Raw genomic sequence first — 19,128 nt, 5'->3', positions numbered from 1 at the left:
CCCACAGGCCTTGTCAAGCAGTTCTCTGAGAACCTCTACGAAGCCTTCCTGGTGTCGTCCCCGTCGGACTGCACCATGCCCTCGTCCGTATGTAACCAGTACAGCGAAGAGGAGGAACTGGTCAAGGGAGTGCTCATGGCTGGGCTCTACCCCAACCTCATCCAGGTACCGGCTCCCCGCTCTGCAGTCGCTCTCCGGGGCTTGCTGGTCGCTGTGGGTAGCGCAGGGAAGCGTGGAGGTGCCAAGTGACAAGAGTCTCGTGCTCCTGGGAGTGTGTCCCCTGGGCTGGCTGCCTGCTTGTGCTGCTGCCTGCTGGCCCAGCGCAGTCCCTGGATCCCTCCTTGTGAGGAGCGGCCAGCACAGCCTGCGCGGCTCCGTGCTGTGGTTCTTGGGAACCACCCGGGTCGTATCCTTCTCTTCCTGTTTGCTGCCCCTCGCACGGTGCTTGGTGACTTGTGGGTCTGCTTACCCAGCCCCATACGTGTGCTCTGCTACGTGGTGCTGCTGGAAGTGGGGATCCTGCTTGCCCTACGCACACAGAGGCAGTTGTGGGGAAACTCGGGCTGGCTGCTTGTGGGCAGTGCCTGCCCACCGTGCGGCTGTCTGAGATGCTCTCATTTCAGGTGAGACAAGGCAAAGTGACCCGCCAAGGGAAGTTCAAACCCAACAGCTACGCCTACCGGACAAAGGCTGGCACCGTTCTGCTCCACAAGTCAACGATCAACAGGTGAGGGGTCCCCGTGTGCGAACAGGGGGGCGGTGACACCATGCGCTTGGCTCCCCAGCACCGGCGGGCTGCGCCGAGGACCCCGGCAGCGCCTCAGGCTCATGTGCCGGCACCAGAGCGCGACACGTCTCCGTCCGCGCCTGACGCAGCTGTTCCCCCCCTGCAGGGAGGCATCCAAGCTGTACAGCCGCTGGCTCACGTACTTCATGGCGGTGAAGTCCAACGGCGGCGTGTTTGTGCGGGACTCCTCGCAGGTCCACCCGCTGGCCGTGCTGCTCATGACTGACACAGACATCCACGTCCGAGGTGAGTGCTGCGGCAGCTGCGGGGCTAACGCCCGCACCTCCTCGCGCTGCTGCTGCCGCCCCAGGCGCCCTGTTCCTCCCCGAGGACCGCAGCTGGAGGGGCTGCGAGTTGGCTACCCCTGGTCTCTGCTGTTGTAGCAGCTCTGCCTTCTTGGCCAGCTCTCTCACCCTGCTTCTTTTTGAGCCTCTTGCTTTGGAATTGGGTGGTGCTGTCCCGGGGCCACAAGCGCAGTGATTCGTGAGCTGCTCTTGGCAGTAGCTGTGCGGGGCGGCGAGGTAACCGAGCCAAAGGCAGGCTGAGCAAGCTTTGCCTGGAGGCTCACCCCTGGGGGAGCAAGGCGTCGGGCTGCTCTTCAGCCACGACTGGGAAGGAGACTGGCGTGTGGGGAGGAGCGAGCCCTTCCTCCCGTGGATGTGTTGCTTTAGCCCCTGGGGTTTGGGTGCTGCTGCAGTTGGGCTTAGCCCTAGAGCGCAGACACGCTGTGCCGTCGGCCGTCAGCCGTGGGAAGCGAGGGAAAGTTCCTGCTGCGGTGGGTCAGAGCACTGCCAGGCTTTTGTGGGAACGCTTTGGCCAGATAAATCCCCCAGACGGGGCTAAAATGAGCGCGGGGTGGACCTGCGCCGCCCCTGGTGGAGCGGGCTGAGCGGACAGCACCAGAACAGCCCGTCCCCGTTCCTGCTTCTCACCCGCTCTCTTCTCCCCACTAAGATGATGGCTGGCGAGCAACAGTCTCCCTGACAGACAGCGACCTCCTGGTGCTGGAGGGAGACTCCTACACCATCCGCCTCCTGCGTGATTTCCGCGTATCGCTCTCCAAGATGGTGGAGACGTGCCTGTGCTATGAGATGGCAGCCATCCCCGGGGACCTGCACCACCAGCACAGCCAGCTGCTCGACATCCTGGTGGATCTGCTCAAAGGCCCTCCTGGCAGCTTTGGCGCTTAGGCAGAGCTGGAGGATTGTGTGGGGACTTGTAATTTGTATAAAGATGTTCACAAATGTTTATTTAAATAAAGTTCTATTTATCCCTTGTGAAGTCATCTCTCTCCATCCTAGAAGATTAATGTTGTCTGAATCTCCTGCTGTCGGCTCCGTGCATGGTCACCGTGTAGGAAGAACCAGCGCCGTACCGCCTGGGACGGACTGCGAGCGCCGATGGACCCTGACGGGAGCTTCGTGGACCCCCCCCCACCTCCTCCGCTCCAACAGCGTCAGTCCCTGAACTGGAAAGCAAGGACACGGCTGCTGCGTGCCGTCCTCCGCCCCATCCCCACAGGGCCGGGCAGGAGCAGCTCTGGTTCGAGAGCTACTCCGGGCTCAAGAGGAGGACGGATGTCTCGGCCCGCCTGTGCCTGCTCCGGGGGCCGGGGCCGGGCACAGCGTGGATCCAGCGGCTCTGGCGCAGGGTGGTGATTTCTGTCGTCGTACCCCTCCCCGCACCGCGCGCCCCAAGGACGTCGGAGGGGAGGAAGCCCCGAAGGTGCCGGAGGCGACGCTCCACGCGGGACCCGAGCCTCACAGCGGGGCCCTGCCGCCCCACGGCGCGAGCGCAGTCGTGGCGTTATGAGTGTGAGATGTGACTCGTTGTTCCTAATCTGCCTGTACTCTTTGTCTTCTTGCGTTGTTATTATTTTCTTTTTTTATTATTATTATTTCTTGTTCTCCCTACGTCAAGGAGGCCGGATCCCTGTAACTCGTGCAACACAGGACGCGATTGTAGATGCCAGTCTGCCTGTGAGCGCTTTCTCCTGCAGGAGGCCAGGAGCATAGGCACAAAATTCTTTGTTTTCTATGAACAGGGACCATATTTCTGTGGAAGGAGGATTGCGACAGGCGCAGCATTAAATGGGAGGTCTGGAGTTTAATCCCAGCTTTGCCTTGGATCCCCTGTCAATTGAAGACAGTGACCTACCTCACAGGGCTGTTGTGAGGCTTCGTTAACGTTCGTAACGCATGTGAGACCTCAGGCGGGGCCGTGCCACGGAGGAACGAGTAACGCGGGCGCTGTGCGGGCGCTGGGGGAGCCGAGGGGTTGCGCCCACGGGGGCGGGCGCGCGGCGTGGTGCTGGAGGGAGGTGCTGCTACTGCTGTGCCCAGCAGCTGAGCAAAAGGCAGTCACAGGGCCTGGGATTATTTGTTTTTATTCACCATTTCTTATGCTCTTTGTATCTGGAAATCAAGGCGAGGTGAGCGCCCCAGCTGGGCACGCTGCTGTGCTCTGCTGGGGGAGGAGGGGGCTGAGCTCCTGCAGGTGTGGACGATGGCGAAGGGGGTCCCTGCCCCGCAGCGTCCCGGCCGCGCTGGGGCCCGGGGCTGCCTGCTGCTGGGGCCACCTTTTGGTTCTGCCACTTGTTCTCTACTAAGATTTAATTTACTCGTCATGGGCTTTAATTAACGGAGCTGTGGCCCCTGCCATCTGAACTGAGGGAGTGGAGCGGGGGGGGGTGCGGGAGCCCCGCGGCTCCAGCGGCTGTGGGCGAGAAGCACAAGGGCAGGGGGTGGCGGGGGCTCGGGGCCGCCTCTGCCCTCCTGGAGCCGCCGGGCTCCCGCGGGCGGTCGGAGTCCTGCAGCCTGTGTTCACTCGAAACTTTTCATCTTCATTTCACTTGCTTGAGGTTGTCACTATTATTTGACCAGTGTTTGTTTCTTTTGGCCTGTATAATGGGCAGTATGGTTTTTTCCCTTCCAGCAGGTTTAAAAAAAAAAGAAAAAAAAAAAGAAAAAAAAGACTAAGCTATTGTCTAAATGGTTCAGAACTAGTGTGATATTGGGATACTTCAGTGGCTGTTATGTGATACTGGATCTTTTTACAACATAGATTAAAGACAATAAAAAGGGATAGAGTAGTAACTGCCTCTGTCCTCTTCCTTTTTATTTATTCGCTTGTGGGGGCTGACCAAAGGCTGGAGCTGGGAGAGGGGCAGGGAGACCCCAGCCCTGCCCCTGCTTGGCCTCGCGTGGCACCAACCCGGGGACCCCGTGCAGGGGGGGAAGGCGCAGCCCCAGCCCTGTTGGGGTGTCTGCTGCCTGGGTGGGTGCAGCAACGGCTGCTTCAGCTTGCGACAGGACACGGGGTGACGGCTTTGAGCTAATGGAGGGTGGGTTTGGGTTAGATCCAAGGCAGAAATCCTTCCCCCTGCGGGCGGTGAGGCCTGGCGCAGGCTGCCCCCAGGAGCTGTGGGTGCCCCATCCCTGGCAGTGCCCAAGGCCAGGCTGGATGGGGCTGGGGGCAGCCTGGGCTGGGGGCAGGGGGCCCTGGGCACAGCAGGGGGTGGCCATGGGGGGCTTTGGGGTCCCTTCCCACGCAGCCCCCGCTGTGGTTCTATGAAGAGCACTCCGAAGCCTGCCTTGAAAACCAAAGCCTGGGAGTTGAAGCGTTTTTTGGAGGGACTGGGGAGAGGTGTCACAGAAACAGGGACGTGCCCCCTGCTCCAGCCCGGCTTCCAGCAGCTCTTGGAGCCAGGTACCCAGGAGGAAAGGGCCGGGGCCTTGGCAGCTGGCTGGGGGGGGGCTTTCTGAAAAGCTGTGGTGGGTAAGAGGGGTTGGGTGCTGCCTTCGGGACAAAGGGACATGGGAAAAGCCTTTTCTCCCCCCCCATGCACCCAGCCAGCAGGACCCTGCACACTGAGCTTGACTGCATCCTGGTGAGGAAAGGTAGAAAAAGGTTTTGGTTTTCTTTGGTGTGTGTGTCGGGGAGAGCGGCTCTTTGGGGCTCTCCATTCACAGCTGTGGATGGAGCCTCACCGCCCCCCCCCCCCCCCCCCCCATTTGCCCTGGACCCAGACTTGGCCATTGCTCCACCAGAAGCCCCCGGGGCTGGGCAGAAGCCAAACCTCCCAGCGGTGTAGCTGGCCAGGCTGCTCCCAGGCTCCCCCCACACCCACCCCAGCCCCTTTACCTCTTCCTCTGGGCTCCCCACACCCACCCCAACCCCTTCTTTACCCCTCTGGTCTCCCCAGGCCCCCACGAAGGCACGCCATGCTGAGGAGGAACATCTAGAAGCTTTATTTCAACCCTTTACAATAGTAATAATAATCACAACATCAAATCAGGAAATGTTGCTAAGGAGACAGTCGTACAGCCCTCGGAAGAGGGTGAGACAAGGCAGAAGCAACCCGCTACGAATTCAGGCCGTGGCAGGAGGGGCGCTGCCCCCCGGCCCCTCTCTCAGGCCTCACCCCCATGCAAGACCCCCCCCCGCCCCAGCCCGCTCCTCCCTCCCTCAGTGCCCCCCTCGGTACAGGTAACGCCGGCGCTGCGCTCCGCCACAGCCGGGCCCGGCTGCACCCCTCCCCGGGCAGCACCGAGGAGACGGTGCCTCTGCCGAATAATCCTATGACACAAAATAATGAGAATACTTCACATTTAGCGACCGCTTTGCACGCTGCTCACGCCTCACAACAGCCCGGCGAGGTAAGTAATTATCGTCCCCACCTTGCGGGTGGGGAAACTGAGGCAGAGAGGTTCCGTGACTTCCCAAGGCCACGGAGGAGCCGAGAGCCAGGATCAGGCCTCCCGGGTCCTGCGCTCTGAGCTCCTCTCCACCCCACTGCCCTCCCGGTCCACCCCGCTCTCCTCCCACGGGTAGTTATCCCCCACTACGTCTGTACGCGTTGTACCTATGTTACGGGGTAGCTGAAGCTGCAGGCAATGCTGAATGCTGGAGCGGGAAGATCACAAAGGTGCTGGACGGGAGCCTCGTGTCTGATCATACTCGAGACACCAGCTGGTGGCCAGCGAGACTCGTGCGAGAGCGGGATTTCAAAGGCAACTGCTGACTCTAGCAGGACGCGGGTGGTGAGGAGGAAGAAGCGACAGAGCCTGCCTTCCACTGCTGCCTGCGGAGCAGCTCCTGCTCCTGCTGCGGGGCCCTTCCCACCCCACCAGTGCCCAGGCCCAGAGGGTGCAAACACTGAGCTGCTGCTGCGAAATTCTGCCTACACGTTACGGACACAAGAGGGGCCCGGAGCCCACTCACACACCCACGCGGGGACAACAGCGGGGTCAGCATAGAAAAACTACATTCAGTTTGCGGTCAGGACGCCGACCTGCGAGGGGAGGCGCGCGCTGGGTGCAGCAGCCAAGTGGCTGCGGCTCCCGTCCTCCTGCTCCTGTGGCCTCAAGCCTGCTCGCTTGGTTACTTGAATGTGCTTTATTTTTACAGTATAAAAAGCCCCAGAGTAACTGCATAGGCATATGCAGGGGGACCCCAGGAGCCAGCAGCCGAGCAGCCCCTGCCTGGTTGCGCTTCACTTCTGCAGCTCAGCCACCTCCGAGCCAACTCGCACCCTGACCAAGCGCTTGGGAAAAGGCTTTGCTGAGCACCCTGCCCCAACCCGAGGCGGGAGCCGGCTCCAGCACACCCTGCAGCGCCTGAGCCCACCGCGCCTGACTTCTCCCAGCTGGGCTCATCGGAGCCGAGCGGCTGCTCTGCACCCCTGAGCCCCTCTCTACCCCCCCGCCTTCCCCAAGAGCAGAAACCACACCAAGCGCAGCTGCAGAGAAAGCCGGGACCCACACGAGGCCTCTCAGGCCAGGGACATCTACAGCCAAATTGCATCTAAGTCAGACCATAACTTATCTTTTCTTCCCCAAGAGCATTTGCTACCTCTCGCCCTTGATCAAGCTGGTGGCAAACGCAGCTCCTTCCCCTGCTGTGCCCAGCCAGCAGCTTCTCCGCAGTCCTCATTTAAGGTCTCAGCAATAACCAGCTCACTCCCATCTCTCCAGATAGGAAACTAAAAAGTCATTTCACCACACACCGATCTCTTCCCAGGCTAGCCATATGTACAGCCGTTTCCTTAAAACAAAATTTAAAACAAAAACATATTGAAACTGAAGCTGTCTTAGGAAAAAAAAAAGAACAACACATGAAACTAACGTATCTGGATTTAGTTTGTCAGCTAAACACAGGCACAACAAGTGTTAAAGTGGCACAGAGGCACGGGGCCATCGGTACACAGCTGGATGGGAGGTGCTGGGGGAGCTGAGCAGGGTCAGCCGGGCCCCAACGCCGCCGCACCCACACGCGGCCCTGAGCCGAGCCTGCCGAGCAGCCAGCCTCACAAAGCAATGCAGCGGGGAGAAGGTGCCATCGCTGTCCCTTTGCAAGCCGTGGGGGTTTCGCTTGCTTTTTTTTTGCAGTCCCAGGAGATAAAGTGCAATGTTGCCACTTGCCTGCCTACCGCCGCACCTGAACTAAGACCAGGACGGGGCTGCGAGCAGCCGGGAGCCGCCCGGGCTTCACCCCGCTCACCCAGGGCAGCGCGGCAAGGGGGGGACGCGGCGTTTCGGTGCCCACCTCGGCTCTGGTTGACCAAAGCCACCGCCACGCTTTGCGTCCCCTCCTGGCGCACGCGCCCAGTCGCTGCCCGGTGCCGCAGTGGCTCTGCCCGGCCCCTGCCTGCACCAGCCCCGAGCACGCCTGTGCCCGTTATTGCTTCAGGAAGAAAAGGCCAAGCCTTTTCCTGCGGAGGGCATGAGCCTGCTCTCCTGAGTCCCTCTCCGTCAATCCTCCCCTCCTTTCAAGTGTTGGAACGCAAACAAACCAACCAACCGTCAACAGACTGAAAAGCTCTAGCTGGTGTTGAGAATTTAGCAATAAGAGAAAGAAGGAAGCATCAGCGAAGGGGCAGTGATATATACCGGGGGCTGCATGCGGGTGACCGGGTGGTTGGAGGCGACAGGACCAGCTGGAGGGTTTCAGGCGGCACCGCACAGCTCCGCGCGCTCGGGGAACGCTCGCCAGGCCGGAGGTTTCCACCCCAGCCCCGTAACAGCGGCCAGCACCCGTGCAGCCGGCGGCGTTAACCCACGGGCGGCGGCTGCGCTGCTCCCCGGGCACCTCCAGCTTTTCTCTCCGCGGAGCCATCCACGGAGCAGGGCAGCGGGAGGGTCCCGAGGACATCGGTGCCGGCTCCTCAGGACGCGTGCCTGGAGCGAGCGGTGGTGGACACGGAGCATCGCACAGCACCGCACAGCACCGCACAGCACCGCACAGCACCGCACAGCGCCGCTTTCCCCGGCCTTGGGATGAGAGGGTTGTGGCATGGAGGGGAGAGGAGAGGAGAGGTGGCGGTGGTGGTGATGATGAGGAGAAGGGGAGGAGGAAGGGAAGCAGTGGGAGTTTTCTGGGGTATATATAACCGCCCCTTTCAGGTGCAAATCTGCATTGCTCATTTAAATTTGTATTCAGAGGAAAAAGCACTTATGAAACTAGCAGACGACTTTGATGCAAACTAGTACATTTTAATGCCATTTTATTAGAAATCATGCAAACTTTAATATAAAAAATACAAGTGCAATAAGAATCTTTGTGTGTAAATACAGATTCCGGGTTATCGTGTCATTGTCGGCTTTCCCAAAGAAATATTCCCACAAGCATGAGAAGCTGCAGGCTTCCCTCTGTCCCCTCCTTTGATCAGCTCCCCCTTAGCACACGCCTGGTTCAGTTGACTTTGATCCCAGTGTTTTGTTACTCCGCCTTTTTTTTTTTTTTTTGCTTTAAATTAGTTTGACGACCCAAGAACACTTTTTTTTTTTTTTTAAATTTATTTACATTTCTTTTTTTTTTTTTTTAGTGTCATTTGCAACATCAAACGAGGAGCTCAAGAGCCTCAAAGAGTACGTAGCAATCCCCTCCCGAGTCAGAGCTGCAGCTCCCTGGCACTGCAAACCTGCCGGCCCCAGCGGGGCGCTGCCCCCCTCCAGCCCTCCACAGACGTCCCGCGATCCCCGCCTCGTGCCCTGGGCGCAGGGTGGCCGCTCCTTCCTCCCCGCGGCCCCCGGCAGCCCCGTTCAGCCTGACGGCGTGGTTCCCCACACGTCAGCCTCGGTCAAAACGACACACACACCACAGACCTGCTTGCCTCAGAACTCCCGGCCTGCGTTAACCTGCAACTCCACCGCGAAAGCAGCCTCCTGCCCTTCCTCCAGACCTCGGGCCCCGGCTGGAAAAAAAGCCAGGGCTTTGGCTACGCAAGTTAATAAATAAACCGTCTTTGCCTTGCTAATCCACAGAAGGTGCTACGGCATCCTCTAGGGCTGGCGGTTTGGCCCTACAGGAGGTTTTACGAGCATCGATTCAACTCATCTCGTTGCAGTCAACACAGGCTTCATATGATCTGTTACAGCAAGGAGTTTTCCTTTAACACATTCTTGTGCCTTTCATTTCAGACATGGCTTAATCCCATGAATTTTGCTCCATCGTTTTAAAATATTAAAAAACAACAACAAAAAGTTACAATTGCTGGATATGTCAATAAGAAGCCAGCACTGCAGCAGCGGTTAATGTCTCTACTCTCCTACGGTTAGGAAAAGAAGGAAAGAGAAAAGGAAACTTAGCATGGGTTTGTAGCACGATAAATCATCAACACTTCGTCACAAAGAATAAAAGGCTAAAGTCAACAGTTAAAACAGCCTAACGTGTGTGTATAATATATATCATCATCAAACAGGATCAGCAGAAACTGAAGCAGCAAGGAGGAAAAGTGTTTTGTTTTTTTTTTCTTAAAAAGAAAGAGAGATCACAGCTTATCCCTATTAACTCTGGCCTGGCTTCAGCCACCAGCAGCGTAGGCGCGCTTCTCCCCGAACCTCCCGCGCCCAGCCCCGGCGCGCCGGGACAGCGGCCGTGGGCTGGAAGTCGCTGGGTGCCGTCCCCGAAACACGGCCACCGCTCCCTCTAGGATCCTCCTAACAAACAGCGAAAGGGATGAGGCGAGGAGAGGGAGGGAAGCCCTTCCCAGCCCCAAAAGGGACCAAAGGCTGACACGCTCGGGCAGGGGGTGCGCGGCCAGGACGCCCCCCGTGCCTACGGCTGACCAGACGGCGCTGACCCGAGAGGAGGCGCCGCCGAAAGGGACGCTAGCCCTGCTAAACGCTGTCCCCTTCCCACCTAAAGCCAGACGCCGGGTTAAGAGGGCCAAGCTGCGTTACTGGGGGGAGCGCGAGGGAGACGGGGCTGGGGGGGGGGGGGTCACAAGCCTTGCTGAGAAAGCGCTGCAAGGGGAGCTGGCTGTTGCAGCGGTGACAAGGAGGCGACCGAGCCCAGGCTCTCGCTGACGGATGTGCTACGCCAGGGGGAGGTGCTGCTGGAAAGGTTGGGGGGTTTGGAGACGACGATTTCCGCTCCGTGGTCTGTTCGAGCCTTGGCCTTCTCACGGAACGTCAGCTTGTGAGATTCAATCTGCAGCGACACAAGGGCAGGTGAGAAGGGGAAGGGCAGGAGGAGGAAAGAGGAGGAGAGGCGGGGGGGGGGGGGACAGGAGGGGAACGGAAGACGATACCATAATGTCATCATTAGATGCCTGGAAAATAAAAGGCAATTTTCTCAATTAAAAAAAAGGCAAAACCCTGCAGACATCGATACAAACAGTTCAACTTTCAGATTACAGCGGTGTGACCAGTGCTCACGGGCGGCTGCTCTGCCCCTGCTGCGGTGCTCTCCCCGCCCCACCCGGCAGAGTGCGTAGAGAGAAGGCACAGGCACTTACTTGTTTCTTGTATCTGAGTCTCGAAGCTCTGAATTTCCCTTTGGTCACCACCGCTCAGGGCAGTGGGCACTGCCGGCCCTACGCCATTCTCCCGCATCTCACTGCCTGCCGGGGCCGCCGGCACCTCTCCGTTCTGAGGGGCTGGCGGGAGCTGCCCTGGCTCCGCGCTCCCCTCAGCCTACAAGGAGACAACAACGGGGTGGGGAGGACGACAGGAGGAGTCAATCGAAAATGGGGTGGCGGCAGGGGGGGGAAACGCGGCTCCCCCGAGCCCCCTCCGCCCTCCCCAGCTGCCGAGACGCGCGCAGGGACCGGGGGCATTCGGGGGAGGCGGCGGCCCCTCGGTTCCCCCAGAAAGCCGCCGTCCTGAGCGGCTTCCAGTGCCCCGGCACCCGTGGCCCAGCGGCACCACGCCGCCCCTGCCAGCTCGTCCCAGCGCGGGCGCCGTGCCCCCGGCCACGGGGTGCGGAGCTCAGCACCCCCTCCCCGTGAGCGCCCGTAACGCTCCGGTGAGGGAGGAGGAGAGACAAAGGCAGGCCGGGTAACAGGGCTGGGGCAGCAAGCTACGGGGTGGAGAGCAAGCAGGCGGATTGAGCAGATCCCAGTGAAGCAGACTCCTTCGTGTGGACACGTTTACGCAGCAGACCCAAAGGATAGGTAGCGGATCCCGAATCCAGGTTTGTACGAGGAAGCTGGACCGCCAACAGCAGGCCTGGGGGCGCAGCCTTTACAGAAAGCCCCGTGCTGGCCTGTTCTACCGCAGCTGGCGTCCCCGAGGGAGCCACCAGCTTCTGCCAGCCTGAGAGCCAACTGAGAGCCCCTAGAGAGGAGAGCAGGATGCCGGCGGGGCCTGCCAGGAGGGGAGCAGGGTCGCTGAAGGACCTTCAGGCACCGCTGGGGCTGCAAGCACAGCAAGCACAGCAGTGGCTGCTCTGGGCTCGTGCCCCTGAGCCCTTGTGGCCACGTTCAGGGGGGGAGCACGGGGAGGGGGCTGCTGTCCGAAGCAGCTCTGCTCTTACCCCGTGCCCTGCAGTGTCTGATCCCCGGGGAATAAGGCTGCTGCGCCCTCCTCGGGCTAAGCCAGGCCCCCTCCTTGCAGCCCGGTAAGCGCTGCAGGATGCAGCGGGCTCCCTGCACCCACTTACATGGCAGGAGCGCCTGGCCCCCCTGCGGGGTGTGAGCTCTCCCCCCCCTACCCGACAGCCACATCTCGGTGCCCCTGCAGGGACTACGTGGCCTGGACAATCCGCACGCCACGAGGGCGGCCCTTGTGCACGTGGCTCCCCGGGGCACGCCAAAGGGGCAGCGCTGGCTGAGGGCTGCGGGGTGCAGCGGGGAAATGACTTGGTCTCCGTACGGCAAGGCTCAGCGCCAGAGCCAACAGAAAGAAACGGGTGAGAGTGCCACGGGCAGACTCTGCACCCATGGAGACAGCCGGAAAATCAGACTGGGTCTGAACAGGAAAGATTTTAGCAGGTTCGTGCCAACCCTCCTTACTGGCAGAGAGCAGCGGCACGTGGCCCGCAGACCCCAGCACACTGAACAGCCGGGCTTCCTCACAGAAAGCTCCCCGTCCCTACCAACACGCCGGGTACTCTACAGCTACTTTCAGCTCTTCACTGAGCCCAGGCTGAACTTTACATAAAGGGTTGGAGAGTCCCGAAGTGTCCCCAGCAAACCCTCTGGCAGCCACCTCTCGCCTTGCTGTGGCGGGGACGACTGAGCACGTACTAAATATACTTGTGAGTCCTGCCGCCCGAGCTGCCCTTCAGGCCAGGGATTATTTCTTTCAAGCGCACACAGCATTTAACACAATGGCTCAAGCCAGCCGAACCCGAGGCCCTGCCACGACACAAAAGTGCTCGAACAAAGCGATGCCGGGTGGTTAGGGGGAGGTTCTGCACCTCCGCCCGGCGCTCCTGCTGGGGGAAGAGACCAAGTCACAGTTGTGACGCTGGAGCACAGGATTGGTTTTGCTGCTTCTAGGGCTACCAGCCAATTCAGAAGCAGCAGTGCTTTACATGAAAGCCCCAGCACAAGCGAATGTACCTAAACATAATCCCCAGCACTGCTCTAATCGTTGCGTGGCGTGATAGGTCAGGCCCACACATCCATCACTCGGTCGTTCGAGCGGGGTAATTTCCCTCCCCGAAGAGCAGATGTCTCCTTGCTGCAGCGAGACCCACAATCTGCGGAGCTGGGGCCGGGGGGCAGCTGGAGTTACGCTTTCATGGGGAGAGGCAGTGAATCACACTGACAAGAACACACAATCCTTCCTTGCCCTCGGACAAAGGGCCTTTGGGCTGGGCTGCAGTGCAGGTTGCGGCTGAGAAGTGCTCCCGAGAGCTGCCAGGTGCCATTTCCCAGCACAGGGCGCCTCGATCTCATCAGCTTTACTGGGGGGAAGAGGGAGGGGGGGGAAGAGGTCCCAGCAGGCCACATGCAGCAGCTCCGGCAGGCTTACAGAGCAATCCCTGCCCGCTGACTCTTAGAGGAAGGATGCAAATGCAAAGGGGCAGTACGAGCCGTGCAAGTAACGCAGAGCAGGAAGCCCATTCAGGCAGGCAGCTGAGCGGGCTCAGAGCTCTCTTCTTTTCAGCTCATACTTACTCCTGGGGTTCACAAAACAGAAGCCACAGAAATAAATAGATGGCTACAAAAGGCTGGGGGTGGAGAGGCTGGGCTACATGAACAGCAGGACAAGGAGAAGAACCAAATTTAAACCCTACCCTGAGGTACCAGAGCTGGCTGCACCCACCTTCACTGTTCCTCCTGCTGGCAAGTGTCCCACGTTGTCCAGAGAACCCACTTTGGCCTGGGCCTTCTCCTTGAAGTTCAGCTTCTGGTTCTCAATTTTGACATCTCCTCCCCCTAGAACAAGATCGTGTAGGGGTGAATTTATTAACGCCTCCAGGAGAGTCCCACTGAAGATCCGTCCCCTTCCCAGTCCCCACAGAGGAACACTGGGGATCCGATCTGCTCGGGAGGAGGAACACAGCCAAATAATGCGTTTAATGCCTCGCTCTCCCCCCAGTTCGGGTTCAGTTTAAGAACTGGCAAGACCCAAGTTGGTAATTTCCACCTGCGCAGGCCAAGGAACACCGCAGGCACACAGGGCTGCAGGGCAAAGCCCTGGAGGTGCCGTCAGGTGGGGACAGCCACACGTCCTACCAGCCGCCCGCTATCTGCATCCCGTGCCAAGGCCGCTATCAGCTCAGCCCACCTGTGAAGTTGCTGGTGCCGGGAGATGTTCTACCCCTTTTCCTTCGCTGTGTGCCTTTGCTCATGATCCCCACTCCTACTCCATCGCCAGCAGCTGCACGGCTGCCCGGACCGACAGCTCCCGCCCCGACACACAGACCCTCGTGCCACTGCCTGCCTGCACTCAGGGGGTGACAGGGCCAGCAGGGAGAAGCCACGCTTGGGAAATGGAGAGAGGCTTCGGGTTCAGGAGAACCTGAAGGTCAGTAAAACAACCAGCAAGATTTCCCTGGGTTTAGAGTGCTGCAGTTCCCGTTAATAAACTAAGAAGGTATGTGCTGTCCGTATTCTGGTAGGTTTCTCAGAAAACTATTGAAATATTACTGAGCACAATTTGCTTCCCGGTGACATCACTAAACACACAGTCCCCAGCACCTCAGGAGCTTTGCCTGGCCAGTTACAAAAGCCAACTGATTTGGTTCAACAAGATCAGTTAAAACAGTTGACAACAGACAGTTCTGGACGGATTGCTCTGCTTTAATCAGCCCTGGACAAGAGCGGTCTTTGTTGCACGGAGCTTGTTATTACAGCGCGCTGAACACACAGAGGTCATGCTCGTGGCACCACGTTCTCAAAGGGGAGCGTGTTTTGCGGCGTTGATCCGTGGTGCTCTGTGTACAAGGTTGAACTGCTTTCAACCTAAGGGGCTGGCGGAAAGGGTGCAGGGAACTCCCAGGAGCAGACAAAGACGGGCCTGTAGGAATTGTTTTCAGCTTTGGTCAGTGAACTTTGTCCCTCGCACACGAATGTTTGGTTGCCAGTCTTCCCATGCAGATAGCTGTCCTCAGCTATGGACAAACCCGCAGAAGTCACTACACTGGCCATGCTTTGGGATGCCACAAAGGCACGGCTCAAACAACCTGCTAGCAGCCACGGTACCCTGAGCTCGAGACTTGCCTGCACGCCAGCCGAGTGGGAAGCTGGTCGTGGCTTGGTCAGGAAACCTGAGACTCGCAGGAATCCATGCAGAGTAACTGCTGGGTGCTCAGTGGGGAACAAACAATTCCTGCACGCTCATCCCATAATATGTCGTTAGAGAGCCCAACGTGTTGTCTGTAAGACAGGAGCTGCTACGGAACCAAAGGCTTAACGTCCCTCGTATCTGCCCTGAAGACCTGGAGGGAAGTTACTTCGTCCTTCCATGGCACCTTCCCCCCAAAGCCCTCTGGGAGCACGAACAAAGCTCTCTCACTCCTGAAGCAGTTGTGCTAAGTATCTACCTTGTCAAATGGGGTGGAAAGAGAACGAAGTCAAAGCCGTAATTACCTCCACAGGCACGACAAAACCCTTATCTCCTAACCCCCTCTGCTCGAGAAGCCACCAGGGACCTAGGCAGCACTTCCAGAAACACCCCCCGAAAGCAACGCACCCCTTAAACTAGTTCAGTCACAATCCAGGGCAGTATTTAAGTGACTTGCAGTTTCTGCAGACAAATCATGAGGAAATGGTAAAATTTCTACCTGGCTTATGCTTGATATTTGCTTTTGAGCCACACTTGGAGGACACTTTGGAAAGGTCAACTTTCTTGTTCTGGATCTGCACCTACAAGACAAAAAGAAACATCTCAGCACAAAGAAGCATTTCCTGGGAATCTGGAGGCCAACGCACCATCTCAAACATCAGGTCAGGCTTAGCGAACCTGCACCCCTTTTCCACTGGATGGTTCTTCCTTACCCATTTCCCAGCCAGCGCACGTCAACGCTACAGATGGCTTTAGCACTATTAAATGCCTGGACCAGCCACAAGTGGTTAATGTGAGCAGACAGAAACTGAGACCAGATAAAAGCTAACAAAGGACCAGTAACCAGAAGCAACTCTTGAGCTCATGGGTATGTCCACAGAATACTAAAGCGCTGGCAGAGGGACCACAAAAGCCAGTTTCATTGCCACGTTCCCCAGACTTTCTGCTCATGGCCTGGGCAGCTTCAGAGAGACGCCAGGACAGACGTCCATCCTCTCACGGTGCTACTCGGCCACCCTTGCTGCAGGGCCAGAACCGTGTCACCAGCTCCAGCTTTTTTCTCTACCTTTTACAACGTGTCTGTTCCCAGCCTCCTCACCGTGCTCCTCCCTCCCTGCCAAGGACAGGACACGAGGTCGGATCATTGTGCTCTGATGGAACAAATGGCTCGGACAAGGAACAAATGGCTTGAAGAAGCTATCCTTCTCACAGGCAGAACACCGGGAGCGGGGAAGCTCTCTCCTAATAGTTTTCTTTAACCTCATTCTACCAGTGACCAATACGAGCGTAGAAAACCACCCATGAAAAAACATACAGGGTGATGCAATCCAGAAATCACGACATGTTCGTGACTCGGCAAGTGATCTTCTTCCAAGTCAACCATGAGCCAAATGTCAGAGCACAGTGCGTCAGGACATTGCTTTGAATTTGGGGAGAAGTGTCTTCTCTGAGGTAGGACAAAGGTGAAGTCAAAATGTCTTAGATTTTATGTCTTTTTGCTCTAAAAATATTTCGTCTCTGACACCTGGATATTCTAGACACTAAGTGAATTGTACAGAGCCCCGCTTCGGACATCTTGAAAATTCTCCTGCAGCTCCAGGTGGATGAAAGATTCCTCTAGGCTGGAATTAACCTCTGCGTAACTAATTCTAAATCTCTCATTTCATACAGTCGTAGGATAATTTAATTGGAAGAAACCTCTGGAGCTCATCTGGTCCGGTGAAAAGTCGTGAAATGTCAGGTGGAAATGTCTAGCATCAAACTTTCTGTGGCAAAAGTCCACAGGCGTTTTTTTCGGTGTGTATGTGTGTGTCTTTTTTGTTGTTGTTTTGTTTGGTTTTGATTGTTTGGTTGTTTTTTTTTTTTAGTTTTGTTTTTATTTGTAGTAATGCTAAGAGGATGTAACCTTTCCATCCATGTCATCAACCACCAGCTGGCACCTACGTGCACAGAAAGTTCTGCCACAAATTGTTTTTCAGAGAAAATTAGAAAGAAGAACAAGAATTTGTCCACTTACAAATTACTCTAAAGGCTTTTTGAAAACTACCATGATAATTTGTAGCACATCGTTCTCAGGAAGCATGAATCCTCCTATTACTCGTGAAGAGGGATGAGTCAAAGCCATGACGCCTTGTTTGCTCAGCTCGGTTCAGCTTCCTGATATGTCGTTCCCCGTATCTTGTACCCTGACTCAGAGACACCACACACTCCGAAAACATGAAATCATGGCCTCTGAATTTCATTTTTTTTAGTGGCTGCTAGTGAAGCTACTGAAGCTTTTATAATGTATTTGTTTGCTTGGAACTGGACTCTATTTCATAAAAATGCTTCTGAAAATAATGTTTATCATCAGCAGGAGTAGACATACCCAGTTATGACTATTCATGATTTCACCCAGGGATACAAACATTTATACCTAAATGAAAGTATATTTCTTGTAGGATTTCTAACATGAGTTGTTTTCAGCTTGCAACGGGAGATGAGTTAAATGACTGGGCTTGCATTTGTAGAGCCAAATGCTCAGCCTCTGGTGCCAAGTAAATCTTAGACCTCAAAGCTCGATACAGAGGTTTTCATGGGAAGTGTGACCCTCACCACTTTTTACATTTTGTGTCATATCTCTGACCACTTCCCAATGCATCTGAGCAGGTAAAACCAAAGGGTAGAGAAACCATATGTAAATTCCAAATGAACTTGTTGAATTTTCAACAATACTTATGCTACATGCGTTTTGGAAAATTTGTGTCTTTATTGTTGCTTTATTTAAAACAAGAGCAGAAAAATACTGAAGCCCAACAAAAGCTTTTGCCCAGGAAATTTGTCTTTGTGCCATGGTATTTCTGTCAAATGTAACAGAAATATGAAGGATATCTATTGCTTTTGAACGTGGCTTCTTGGGTATCTTGGAGGGGAGAAGTTTTCTCTGGGGTCCTCCTTCCTTGCAGATCCTCAAAAGCCACCTGGGCATGGTGCTGGGCACCCTGCTCTGGGTGTCCCTGCTGGAGCAGGGGTTGGGCCAGAGGGACCCGGAGGTGCCTCCAACCTCAACCACTCTGTACAGAAGGCAAAATGGGGACCCATAATGAGTATGCCTGATAGGAACAACTTCACTTAGGCTGTCCATCACTTTTACCAGAGCAACCCTAATGCTGAATCGTAATGTGCTACGAACCACACCTCTTGTCCACAGGATTCCTACAAGCTTTGACTGAAGCCACAGACTTGGAACAATGGACTTTCCAGACATCCCCATCAGCAGTGTGGTTTGGGAATTAAGCATCAGGAAATGTTCCATCAGGAGTGATCATCACAACTATTTGAACAAAAAAAACCACCTTGGAAGAGGACACTACTATTACAGTGCCCCAGAGTGAGTGGATATAAAAATGAGTAACAGGAACCGCTTTTACAGGGAGCCGGACTGGCCTCTGTGCCTCTTCTACTCACATTGGTACTGCCCGAGCTGGGTCTGGGGTCGTTGGATGGCTGGGAACAACTACCTGAAGCTGGCTTTGGGACATTTGGAACCTGGAAAGAATAAGCACTTTATTCTCTAAGTAAAAACCTTAAGTAAGTAAGGGGAAAAACTGCAGGGGTAAAAGGAAAGTGTGGTCGAGAGAAAGAATGTGGGCACACGTCCTCTGGAGTTGAAAACATTCCCAGGACAGAAGAGCAAAACGTAAAGAAGAAAGCACAGGTCTGGTGATTTATCAGAAGAAAGAGTTCCTCAATGTAGTTATCTAGCAAGAAAAATATCCTCCACATTAAAGCACATCTCTGTTGGCCTCAAAAAAGGAAGCGTACGTAAGATCTGTTGTCCACTAAAGGACTATGAAGGTAAGAGTGGCAAAAGAAGAGTGGCTTATAAAATACAGCTCTCCTCTGAGTGCACAAACGGTAGCAGCAGAAACATGCGGAACTGAAGAACAGCACTATAAGGGCACTAATTCACACGGTGGTCTCAACACCAGGTTTTCTTCCTGTGTTGCAAAGCAGAGAATTTCCCTGTATGAGCCTTTCTGTGGGAAAGCTCCATCCACGTATGCATGCACTCCTATAAATGCTGGGCAAGTAAAATACCAAAATACCAAATAAGAATGGCAAATCCCACTGGTGAGAATCAGCAAGCTGAAAAGCAAGGAGGGCAGAGATGTGCCCAAGGTTTAAGGAAGAACTGGTCATGTAGAGTAAAGATTCAGCCAGCTAGACATATACACGTAGGTTTCCCAGGAAAAGTGGCCCCAGCAGTTTGCACCACAGTCAGGACCTACGGAGCACCTCTATCTGCTGAACCTGACGCCAGACAGAACACACCGACCATACAGCGGCACTAATTCTGGCCCCAGAAATTGAATATTTGCAAATACTTCACAGAGCGAT

At 56.0% G+C, this 19,128-nt stretch overlaps 2 protein-coding genes across 33 annotated transcripts in view; one reads left to right on the top strand and one right to left on the bottom strand.

Moving 5' to 3' along the window:
* DHX30 (DExH-box helicase 30) overlaps positions 1–3,882 on the top strand; it is a 35,060-nt gene extending 31,178 nt beyond the window's left edge. For all 4 annotated transcript variants that reach the window (XM_080581429.1, XM_080581430.1, XM_080581427.1 and 1 more), the window contains 4 exons: positions 8–165; positions 624–727; positions 894–1,033; positions 1,742–3,882. In XM_080581429.1, the coding sequence (XP_080437555.1) occupies positions 8–165; positions 624–727; positions 894–1,033; positions 1,742–1,977 (638 nt within the window). In that variant the 3' untranslated portion in view covers positions 1,978–3,882. The remainder of the gene's footprint in view (positions 1–7; positions 166–623; positions 728–893; positions 1,034–1,741) is intronic.
* Positions 3,883–5,014: 1,132 nt separating this feature from the next.
* The window catches only part of MAP4 (microtubule associated protein 4), a 156,907-nt gene continuing 142,793 nt past the window's right edge, over positions 5,015–19,128 (bottom strand). For 19 of the 29 annotated variants that reach the window (XM_080581398.1, XM_080581400.1, XM_080581407.1 and 16 more), the window contains 3 exons: positions 15,248–15,329; positions 13,285–13,397; positions 5,015–10,219 (listed from right to left, as the gene is read on the bottom strand). In XM_080581398.1, the coding sequence (XP_080437524.1) occupies positions 10,010–10,219; positions 13,285–13,397; positions 15,248–15,329 (405 nt within the window). In that variant the 3' untranslated portion in view covers positions 5,015–10,009. Of the gene's footprint in view, positions 10,220–10,319; positions 10,341–10,526; positions 10,705–13,284; positions 13,398–15,247; positions 15,330–19,128 lie in introns of all 29 variants that reach the window. The other 10 variants (XM_080581399.1, XM_080581404.1, XM_080581408.1 and 7 more) reach the window with 3 other exon arrangements.

Source organism: Anser brachyrhynchus, assembly GCF_964034855.1.
Source record: "Anser brachyrhynchus genome assembly, chromosome: 2".
NCBI lineage: Eukaryota > Metazoa > Chordata > Aves > Anseriformes > Anatidae > Anser > Anser brachyrhynchus.
This window is presented reverse-complemented; position numbering and strand designations above follow the sequence as displayed.